The 12,176-nt window shown below is 45.4% G+C and overlaps 1 protein-coding gene across 4 annotated transcripts in view; it reads right to left on the reverse strand.

The window, feature by feature from the left end:
- Cad88C (cadherin 88C) overlaps positions 1 to 12,176 on the reverse strand; it is a 366,763-nt gene that overhangs the window by 106,664 nt on the left and 247,923 nt on the right. For all 4 annotated transcript variants that reach the window (XM_076201341.1, XM_076201340.1, XM_076201339.1 and 1 more), the window contains exon 5: positions 5,463 to 7,725. In XM_076201341.1, coding sequence (XP_076057456.1) covers positions 5,463 to 6,264 — 802 coding nt within the window. In that variant the 5' untranslated portion in view covers positions 6,265 to 7,725. The remainder of the gene's footprint in view (positions 1 to 5,462; positions 7,726 to 12,176) is intronic.

A 12,176-nucleotide genomic window follows, 5' to 3' on the forward strand; every position in this document is an offset into this window, starting at 1 on the left:
GAAAAGTGGAGACATTAAAGAAGTTATGATTTAAGAAAGGAAAGGTAAGAAGGAAAAGAAAGAATGAAAAAGACGAGGAAGGATTAATAAGAAATACGAGGAAGAAAGGAGAGAGGGAGGGAAGGAAAGAGAGAAGGGAAGACGAAGGGAAGGAAGGAAAGAAGGTGGAACGGAAGGAAGGAGGGAAGGAAGGAAGGAGGGAAGGAAGGAAGGGAGGGAAGGAAGGAAGGAAGCAAGAAAGGAATGAGGACGGGAAGATGAAGGGATGGAGGAAGGGATGGAGGAATGATAATGGAAGGAAGGAAATGGCAGAGATGGAAGAAAAGAAAATTGGTGAACGATAACAGGAGAACAAGGCGAGGTGGGCAGGCATGCAGAGGGCGTGAGCAGAGAGAAAGAGAGAACTGGGCTAGGGATAACATGGAGGAGGGAACGAACGACACAAAGACAGAAATACAAATCGAGATTGATACAGATGGAAGAGAGGAAAGACGACGAGAGCATCCACACAGCAGCAAAAGAGGAAAAAAAAAGGACGCGTGCCAGCCTGCCTGCCAGCTTTGGGGCGTGGACAAGCGAGATGAATTGAAACACAAAGCCAAAAGCCGAAAAGACTGCGGGAATCAACACCGTGTGAGATCGAAACCTTTATTGTTACCCTGATAACCTCTCCCAGTTCCTTCCCCGTCGGCCTATATGTACTCAGAGTGTTTGCCATATCTCTGTACTTGAAAAAAGCTGTAACAAGCGAAACGTCGTACCATTAAAGGTTTCGATCTCACACGGTGCTGATTCCCACAAGCGAGATGAAGTGCAGAATTTCTTTTTCTTTTTAATTTTCTTTAGGGTAAGAGGGAGGTTGCTATGGGCAAGCAAAACCTATGGGAAAAGGATAGAGGATATGATGACGAAGTGGAATGGGGAACGACTGAAGAGCCGGGCACTGCAGGGGAGGAGACGGGAGTGGGACGAATGGAGACGGGGGCACTCGAGACTGGCCCTCTGCCAGAGAACCTTTGAAATTCGCGATCAAGATAATCCGTCCATAGAAAACGGGGCGGAAGTGGGGCGGTGATGGTGGCGATACTGCAAGTGGTGGTGGTGGTGGTGGTTGTGGTTGTGGTGCAAGTCATAGAGGTTGTGTTGGTGGTGGCGGTTGTTGTTTCTGTTGTTGTGGTGGTGATAGCTGTGATCATGGTTGTGTTGGTGGTAGCGGTTGTTGTTGTTGTTGTGGTGGTGATAGTTGTGATAATGGTTGTGGTGGTGGTGGTAATGGTTATGGTGAAGTAATGGGATAAGGCAGCTCGGTGGGTTGAAAAGTAGTTAGTCATGAGAAAACAAGAATGCAAAAGAGATGCAGACAGATGTCGAAATTTATAGGTAGATACGTAGAGAGAGAGAGAGAAAGAGGGGAGAGATAGAGAGATGGGAGAGGGAGAGAGAGAGAGAGAGAGAGAGAAAGGGGGAGAAAGGGGGAGAAAGGGGGAGAAAGGGGGAGAAAGGGGGAGAGAGGGGGTAGAGAGGGGAGAGAGGGGGTAGAGAGGGGAGAGAGGGGGTAGAGAAGGGAGAGAGAGAGGAGGGAGAGAGATAGGAGGGAGAGAGAGAGAAGGGAGAGAGAGAGGAGGGAGAGAGAGGTGTGAGATAGAGATGAGAGAGGAGAGAGAAAGAGGGAGAGAGAGAGAGATACCAAACATGTACCAATTGCAAGACCACTCGTAAATTAAGTTTATCAAGACATTTGGTCCTGAGCCCTGGAGTGCCCCAGATTCCCCTTTTTCCTTCAGTTGACATTTGATCCCCAACTCGTCCCACTTTTGACATATGAATCCGTCCTTGCCTCCACCTTCCTTTATCCCTACCATTATACTATGCTTGGCTGTACTTTATATGCATTTCTGCACTGACGATGTAATACACGAAAGCGCTCTGCTCAGATTATTTTTATTCGAAGTGGTTATCCTTGCACACGCACACACACACACACACACATTTTATATATATATATATATATATATATATATATATATATATAGAGAGAGAGAGAGAGAGAGATAGAGAGAGAGAAAGAGGGAGAGGGAGACATAGAGAGAGAAAGAGGGAGAGACAGACAGACATACAAGGACAGATATAGACATAGAAAGACAGATAGAGAGAAACAAAGAGAGAACAGATGTAAATTAGAAAAAGATAAGGGGACAAAGAAATGGTAACAATTGAGATGAGTTTGGGCGAGTGAGTGGACCGAACGAGATGCCTCCGTTCTCAAGGTTGTACAAGAATCGAGTCGAATAAACGGGATAATACTTTGGCGCCAGGATGGAGAATCACGCTAAAATTAAGAAAACGCGAAAGAGTCCAACCAGAAGAGAGAGAGAGAGAGAGAGAGAGAGAGAGAGAGAGAGAGAGAGAGAGAGAGAGAGAGAGAGAGAGAGAGAGAGAGAGAGAGAGAGAGAGAGAGAGAGAGTGGGAAGTGAGAAACCCCTGGTATTTGTTTTTTTTTTTTTTTTTTTTTTTTGCCGATGTTTGGGTCGCCTCCCCGCCTGGCCAGGGCGGTCGGGATCCAACACAAGAAGCAAGCAACGGGTCCCGGGAATCGAACTCAAGACCACCTGGTCACAAGTTCGACGAGAAACAGACGACACAAGAGAAAACAAGAAGCTGAGTAGACGACGACGACGACGCACATAAAGTCGGAAGCATTAATGAACAGGTAGTGCAATGTAGTTCAGTTCGAAGCTTTAAGAATCATTTAGATAAACACCTAAGCAAGATGCTGTAATGATTATAATTTATTTTATATTATTTGTTTTTGTTTTGTTACCATTTGTCAGTTTGATTTTCATTTATTATTAGTTATATGTCAATTTATTATTATTTACTATTTACCTGTTTGTTTATTATCTAACTATACCTATGCATCTATTTATGTATTTTATTTGTTATTTACATTATTATGGTTTTTATTTATTATTTTATTATTATTATGATTTTTTTCGCATCCGACCTAGATATGGACCAAAAGGTCTCCTGTCGGCATGCTCCGCCTTTGTAATCCTTTGAACAGGGAGAAAGAGAAAATCAAATCGTTAGGAGATTGGTATGTGTCTTCCCGAAACCTGAGACGATACGAAGCGAAGAGAGGCGAAGAGAGGCGAAGAGAGCCGAAGCGAAGCGAAGAGAGGCGAAGAGAGGCGAGATGAGCAACCGATCCGACATAAACGACAAGAGAAACCATCAGCCACGAGCGACAGATTTCTTTTCTTTTATGGACGTCTCCGAGAGTATCGGTATTTACCGGTAGAAAGTGATACGATACCGGACATTCTTGGTTAAAGATGTACAATGCACCGGTCATTACCGGTACACAACGTACAGGGAAAAGTGATCCCAGCACGCCGGTCACCACCGGTAAACAAATACAATTAACCGGTCATTAAGGGCGGAATTACACATTGCGCGTCGTGTCGTCGGACAATAACAAGAGTAACTGTTGCTTCCAGTTTGATTAACTGGAACCACGCATTCCGGGTTGTACGAGACAGCGTCAACAAACATCCAGTGCAAGGTGGCCATGATGATGATGTTCGATTCCCTGCAATCAAAATCCTTCCCAACGATGTTATTCGTAAACCAAATGGCAGGAACCAGTCAGAAATGACACACAGTTAAACGACATTACCTGATGCAAACATCTGTGGCACGATTCCTAATAAATAAAATCCTTCCCAGCGACGTTATTCGTGAACCAAATGCCAGGAACCAGTCAGAAATGACACACAGTTCAGTACACGATATTATCTGATGCAAACGCCAGTGAAATTAATTAGTTTATGCTGTGCTTTTACTTGTTGACTCTGGGCTCTCTTGTTTACAAATTTTTGCGTGACCACAAAGTCCCACAATAACAAGCGACGGTTCTGCCAATGATCTCTGAGAAGACATTTTTGACTATTAGGTAAGTTGTATTAGTGTGGATCTCTTTCTAAGGTGCTAGTAAAGAGGAGGAGGAAGAGGAGGAGGAAGAGGAGGAGGAGGAGGAGGAGGAGGAGGAGGAGGAGGAGGAGGAAGAGGAGAAGGAGGAGGAGGAGGAGGAGGAGGAGGAGGAGGAGGAAGAGGAGGAGGTGGTGTCTAGTCGCTGGTTGAGAGATCCCATAAGAACATAAGAATGAAGTAGACTGCAAGAGACCATGAGGCTTACACTAGGTAGTTCCATGCCCATTACCACCTACCATCTCCATCCATAGTTATCAAACTTTCTCTTAAAACAACCGATAGTTTCAGCGCTCACTAACTACATTGTTACTAAGTCTATTCCATTCGTTAACAACCCTAAACCAATTCTGTCTATTTCCTTCTTAAATCTAAATTTACCCAACCAATTCCATTACTACGAGCCCTGACCCGCTGTCTTAATATGATGACCTTGTCTGCATCACCCTTGTTAAAACCCTTGTTCCACTTTAATACTTCTATTAGATCACCCCCGAACTCTACGTCTATGTAAGAGCCTGGGGGAAGGAGACAGTCGAAGTAGTTTGAGAAATATGGGTCCCACTTCGGAGAAACGGTGCCGAACTTCGAAATGGAGGGAGAGATGTTGATGGATATTTGAACATTGGCTGAAAGATTTTTTTTTTTTCATGTCGAGTTGACTTGACCACCCGTACGAGGTACCTATCGTTGATTACAGTGATAGAATAAGGTGTTATGGTAATTAGAATTACGTGCATAAGACGCAACTGATGCACGTTATCAGCCAGGAAAGGAGGAGATCTTTTCCATTTTACGGCATCCAGTTGATTTCAACAACTTAAGAGGTAAGATATGAATATTTATCTGAAACCTAACCTAACCTAACCCGACCTAACCTAACCTAACCCGACCTAACCTAATCCGACCTAACCTAACCTAACCTAACCCGACCTAACCTAACCTAACCCGACCTAACCTAACCCGACCTAACCTAACCTAACCCGACCTGACCTGACCTAACCTAACCTAACCCGACCTAACCTAACCCGCCCTAACCTAACCTGACCTAACCCGACCTGACCTAACCTAACTTGACCTGATCTAACCTAACCTAAAAATTCTGCATGCCGTAAAATGGAAAAGACCCAAAGGAGGTTAAGAGAAAAGGTAACAATGATCCTTGTGGGGTATCCATAATGGGAAACGGTCCTCAACTGCGCATAAACTTTGGGAGGTTCATTTCAAGACATCTCGGGCCCTCCAAGCCAAACACGATGCCCGAAGAACGGTTTTCGACACTGAAAGGCCTATCAAGAAACCATAAAAGACTTTGGAGACCTTGAAGAACCCGAAGAATTTTTTCAGGAATTCAAAATGTTTAACATACCGATAAACACCCTTAAGCCCAGACGGAATATGGACTAGATTGGTCACCGTGCTCGGTCTTGGAAGGAAAAACTAGACACTACAACAACACATCAAGTACTCACCAGCAGGCGTGTCGTCTCCTTCCGTTAACCGGATAACGATCTCGCTTTGCCCGTTGAGAACGAAGCGTGGCGGGGTGTTGGCTTCGGCAGAAGCTGTCGCCAGGGCCAGGAGAAGCAACAAGGCGCCAGTGGCCACTTGCAAGGCAGCACCCCAAGATCGAAGACACTGCGTTCCCCGTTGACGACTCTTCCTCTGGGTCGTTGTTCTCGTCGTTTTGATTTGTTTGAGTGGGTCATGACCGATCATCGACGGTGCGGACAAAACTTTACAGAATGAATGAGTGGCACTTTGTGGAGAAAGAAGTGAACACAAGGGGGGCCAGTCACTGGCGAATAAATGTTCTGTCCTCAATTCACATCTGGAATATTGTTGATATTCTCCGCAATCACAGTCATCACAGTCTTTGGTCATGCTGTGGTCCTCCTTTGCACAATAGCACTCTTTCACACCGGATCCCAAACAGCACCTCATAAGAACCCCTCCCCGATGCTGCCCAACGCGGGCACCACACGCTGACGCATCATCGTCAGCTGGAAGCCTTCCTACTTCGGAACACAAGCTAAAATCATCACTGGGAGGTCTTGTGGACGCCTCCAGAGGAGCCTCACTCTTCACTACAATCCTCTTCTTCTGCACGGAGCCCATTCCGCTGGCGAGCTCGTCATGCCGTTCTAAACCATCACGACACCATGAGACGCTTTCCTCCGACGGGAGGAGCCGCTGAGGGCAGCAACACTGACGTCGACGACTTCGGAATTCACAAGGGCGGAGCGCGCAAAAACACCTCCGCCTCGCACGCATGGCGGACGACCACTGAGTGGGCTACCCACACTCCCGTTTTCTATTTCGCGCCAAACGAGGATGTCGCTTGCTGAACTCGCTAGTGTGTGACGTAGCAGATGGGAGCGGGGAGTTAATCGACCCGTCGGTCGGTTGTTCTCAGCTGTTTCGACAGCTCTTTGTACTCCCACATGTAAATCGCGGTCAGTTGGAGGTCGTCACATCGATGGCCGGGGCGGCTCGAGAGGCCTTGTCCACGAGGGCGTCCTTCGCATCGCCGCTCCTCCTCCAGGGGAAGGTCGTCCTCGACGACACCGCCTTCGTCGCCCGGTCGGAACGTCACTCGCGCGTTAAAGGGTACAACTCAGGTCGTGATAGGTCATCACCGCCTTTCTGTTTCCGGAACTCGATGGCTTAGAGGACGTCAACAACGTGCTCGGGAGACTGCCGAGAAGATGGTAGAGCTGGTCGAGCAGGAGGTGGGAGTTGGAGGACGGGCGGGCAAGACAGATCAGGACGGCTTTCTCCCTCAGTAAAGACCTCAAGAGCGTCTCCACAGTTTCTTCGTCAATAATGAGATTAATGACGAAGTCATCTCGATCTTCTTCACAGAGAATCTTCCGATTATCGTTCACGGGTTCAGACTCTTTACGGCGAAGCCACGAAGACTTCGAAAGTCGAAATCGATACGAAGTTGTCAGGAGTTCGAGAGGAGCTATTTCTTGAGCGCCCACCACCGAACTCTTGCGGCGAATTCCTCTACCCTCGTCCTCTTAAGTTCTCGGGTCCTGCGGGTTCTCCTTTATCGTCCTCCCGATCACAGACGCCTTCAGGTTCCTCAGGAAAGTCAGGACGTTCTTCGGTGGCACCGTTGTCAAGAACCTCGTCTCGGGAGAACGCGGCACGCGGGAGGGAGGGAGGGTCGCGAATGCACAATGATCGACGGAATTTCCAGGCCTTGACCACACTTCCTCCCTTTGTGGAGGTAGCGGACGTGGGAGAGGCGGGGGTCCCAAGTGGGAGACGAGGAGGAAACGGACGTGGGAAAGAAGGGAGGAGAGGAGTAGGGGGACGAACAACAGGAGGGGGAGAGAAGGGGAAGAAAGAAGAGGTAAGAGAACTTTCGTCTTGAGTTTCACGTTATGTCGGAATATGGAGAGGAATGGCGAGGAATGGGGGAGCCTGTGGGTTTCTTGGGGTAAGGTGAGATGACGCGGGGGTTACCAGTTCCTCCGGATATAATGTTTCAGGCTGACTAGGATGGTCGGCACCGGAACGCGAGAGGTTGCCAACGTATTAGGGCGTGAAAGGTGAAGAGTTCTCAGCGAAAAGTCAAAAGGGAAGATGGTGTCCTCGGCTCGGCCCGGTGCACATTTACCGAAGGCGAAAGATCCCGAAGGTCTTTCTGAGCATGTTCCGTCTTCCAGGTGATTCCAGAAGTCCAGCAGAGGAGGGTCGACGGAGAACCTTCATGTGCAGTCTCTGGAAGTAAACAAAAAGAAAACCGAATTAGTGGTTGCTTAAGCCTCAAAAGGCGGACACCGGACACAGGCGCCAACGCCCGAGAACTCAAGAACGGAGGAGGGTGGGGGGAGGGGGAGGGACGGGACACGACTCGCCTCAGTGGGAGGAGGGGCTGGAGCGTCCTCGCAAGGTCGCCCGCCTCCAAGAAATTCCTGAGGCGATCAGTTGCCTGCTGGAAAGTTCTTCCCCCCCTCTGATATTTCCCATCGTGACAAACGGTAACCCACGTTCATGCTCCTCACCCTAACGCAACGGTTCTGTAACTGGTGTCTTCCATGGACTCTTGCTTGAAGCACCAGAAGTTCATAAGTGAGGGTTACAAAACCGAAAACTAGGTGCAGTTAGTGGATGAACAGCGATTTTATTCAGTGTTGTGGTGATTTCCAGGGGATGAAGAGACAGTAATTCATAAGTCTGGGACCCCTGGTCGAGACAACAGAAGTTCATAAGTGAGGGCTACAAACCCTAAAACTAGGGGCAGTTAATGGATGAACAGCGATTTTATTCAGTGTTGTAGTAATTTCCAGGGGATGAAGAGACAGCAATTCATAAGTCTGGGCCACACGAAGGAATAGCTGGAGACGCTCTGTTCTAACTGAACGACTTCTGCGTCCCACGTTCCAAACTGCGCCATCAACACGCTCTCCACGTTCCACTCCGCTGGTGGCTCGTTGCAACTCGTCCAGGTGTCTTTCCCAGCACGCACGCACGCACGCACGCAATATTCCGTAACAGCACAGGCAAAGGGATGCAGGAGCATTGCACTTATGCCTAGACACCGAAACATTTCAGCAAAATTGCTTGAAATTGCATGAACACTGCGCCTGTGCTTGCGTTCCCGGAGTGTTGCAGATAGATTGCGTTACGAGTTCTAATGATGTATATGGAATTATTTTGCAAGTTCATTATTTTGCAAGTTCACCAAGCAACGTTATTACAACATACCACTTATGTCGTTTTATTGTTGCTGCAATACTGTTTTGTTACCTGCCCCCCCCTCTCTCTATCTCTTTCTTTCTTTCTCTAGCTCTTTCTCCTTCCTTATATCTCTCTCTCTCCTTCCTTATATCTCTCTTTCCCTCCCTACACACACACACACACACACACACACACACACACACACACACACACACACACACACACACACACACACACACACACACACATAACATAAGAACATAAGAATAAAGGAGACTGCAAGAGACCATAAGGCCTACACTAGGCAGCTCCGTATCCATCACCACCTGTCATCCCCATCCATAAAGTTGTCTAATCGTTTTCTAAAACAACTGATAGTTTCAGCGCTTACTACATGGTTACTAAGTTTATTCCATTCATCGACCACCCTATTAGTAAACCAATTCTTGCCTATTTCCTTCTTAAATCTAAATTTGTCCAGTTTATACCCATTACTGCAAGTCCTGCCCTGTTTTTTTATTATGATGACCTTGTTTGCATCACCCTTGTTATAACCTTTCATCCACTTGAACACACACACACACACTATTAAGTAAAACGGGTAATTCCACGTTAATAACATTTTAGATATTCTACTTTTTTTCTAAAGGGGAAAGATTATAAGGATTATCAGAATAAAACATGACAAAATCGAAAGATACAATATATCCGTCAGAGCAGAATCGGAACATAACTTTACCGTGACAATAATCTCGCGTTTATTTCTTATTCACGTCTCGTACATTGTTCTAAGAAACAATAATAATAAATGAAAATAAATCAATAGATAAATAAAAAAATGAACATCACCATGATTAAATTAGGCAGCAAGATGGCTGCCACTACGCTACCTAGGAGGAAAACAATAGGTAATACGTCACTAGGAGTATTATTTTTTTCGTTCATGATCGAACGCACTTAAGGATCTGAAGGTCATTACGACATTCCCGCGGCGAGAGGCGATAGACAAGGAGACTTCGACGAGAAATTAATTGCTTCCAGCACGGCCATTGTTTGGAGCCTAGTAATTATGAGTAGCGTTACACAGATAAAAACAAAACACTCTTGCGATATTGGGTTTTTTATGCGGTTAGGGAAGGTGGAAGGAACAAAAAATTAATTGCAAAATCTCTCTCGAAAGTATCTTTCCCGTCTTCCTCTGAACTGCAAAGATCTTTTTGATCCGTTTGTGGTCATTAAATCTTGAAACTCCGTCATTCTTTGAGTTCTGATTATGAGTCTTGAGGCATTTTGACATAATGGACGGGAAGAGGAGAGACAGAAGTCGTAGCCTGAGTTTATTCCTGATTAGCTTGGCGATAATCTTTCACAAAGGGAACCTGTGCGCTCCAAATAGTCCGTTGGTGATTTACAACTAGCCAATCTGCCAAATCAACTTTAGTAAATGTCTCTTGTCTCTTATTTCACATTCATGTGTTATTTATATATATATATTCTGTATATACTAAAGGAAGCTGTATAATATAATGTGAATCCGTTTTTAGGTTTATAGCAACGATTTGAATAAATGCTATGACACGTGGCAACAGCGCTTTTTTCCCTCCAGTGTTGCCACGTCGAGGAGTCACAGAGGAGACTAGTGGGATGGGTCATAGGTAATTGTTGTCATAATTCTGAAAAGTGATACTCGTTGTACTATAGTACAGCTTCCTTTACTATATACATCATATATAACAAACAATTTCAAATAACAAATAGATGGAAAACAAGAGAAAGAGAGAGAGAGAGAGAGAGAGAGAGAGAGAGAGAGAGAGAGAGAGAAAGAGAGAGTCAGATGAAGATTCCCCTCTCTCTTCTTCCCGCCCACATCAATTTGTCAAAACGTCTCAACATTCACGATTATGCGCATCAGCAAAGAACTTCAAAGTATTAATTAACATAAAAACATATACTCCGGATCACTAGATAAGACTAATGAAGATCCACAATGGAAATAGGCTTACATGCTTTTTCGTGTTATCCTCGGCATTTTGTAATTGTTATTTCGAACTATGTGTTCTTTTCATTATCTGCACTTCATGTATATTGATTCAATGCCACCAAATAAAATTATTATTATTATTATCATTATTATCATTATTATCTCATTTCTAATATTTCTTACTGAGTATGCAGCATGTACAGCGTATGTTTCTTTCAGTACGAATTCTAATTAATCTGCTTTTAAGTATCATTACAAACATCACTGGTAAAGTCCCAAAATGACTACTATGAGCAAGGATTTGTCAGTCCTAAAACCCCAGTCACACTATCACGCTTCTCGTCAAATGTTTGTGAATTTGAAAAGGTGCAGGACGACTTCGCCTAAAGTATTCTAGACTTCCCTAAGTCTACAATTCAACAATGTGTCTAATATTCGTATTCTAGGTTTAACTTCTCTTAGTTCGTCATTCAGCTTCTCAACATATGACGCAAAGGTAATATGACATTTGGAGATTCGAAAAATAGAAAATTTGTAAACAAAGTCGTTTCTACTCAAACGAACTCACTTGAGTCGTGATAGTGTGACAGGGGCCTTCGATATAACGTAATCACTGTGACGTTGTTGTTGTTTTTGTTGGTGATGGTAATGCTGTTGCTGTAGATGTTGCTGCTGATTCTGCTGTGCTATGAACTTTAGTTTGTCGTTGTTTCTACCCTATTTAGCCTAAGAACCCCTTGCTTTGAGGACAACTGATGCAATCTCAAGCTTAATTCAAGAAGAACTGTTCTGTCGCAAGACCCATCGAGTAACCACGGGGGACCCAATTGCTGCCGATCGTGGACATCGCACTTCACATTCCTCGCTGCTATTCCCCATGACTTGGCAACTTGTTGGTAGTAAACTATTATACCAGAGCTTGATCAAAGCCACCCAGTCCCTAACACGGCTATAATCATGCGAGGCCAGTCATCTCGCATGGTCATCTTGTGTAGTGAATATTGAGTTCATTGCTATCGTTACCTCCATGGCAAGACTGACGTGGTTGGTCGGTCAGTCAGGCCCTGTTCACACTAGTGGTCTGAACCGCGTGGAAACCATGTTGGTACCGCATAGTCAAGGAAAAACTACGCGGTTGTGTGTGAACGCAGCCATTGACTTACACTGTAATTGAACCGCCGCGGTTCAAACTGTTAGTGTGAACAGGGCCTCAGTCAGTCAGTCAAGGTGAGACAGACGAAGCCAAGAACAAGAACAAGAACAAGAACAAGAACAAGCATGATAAAGGCCTACCCTCCCCCCTCCTCAACAAGAGAAGAAACAGCAATTCATAGGGTAGGTGGGTTGGATAAGGCTGAGAGTGTGCTTGCTGCCTATGAGGAGGACAAACTAAATCCCTTGTCACACACACACACGGGGCTCAAGCGAGTTCGTTTGGGTAGAAACGACTTAGGTAGGTTACAAAATATTATTTTTCGAATCTCCAAAAGTCAAATGACCTCAGCGTCGT

The sequence above is a fragment of the Oratosquilla oratoria genome, chromosome 18 (assembly GCF_046742065.1).
Source record: "Oratosquilla oratoria isolate Oo_2021 chromosome 18, ASM4674206v1, whole genome shotgun sequence".
NCBI classification, from domain to species: domain Eukaryota; kingdom Metazoa; phylum Arthropoda; class Malacostraca; order Stomatopoda; family Squillidae; genus Oratosquilla; species Oratosquilla oratoria.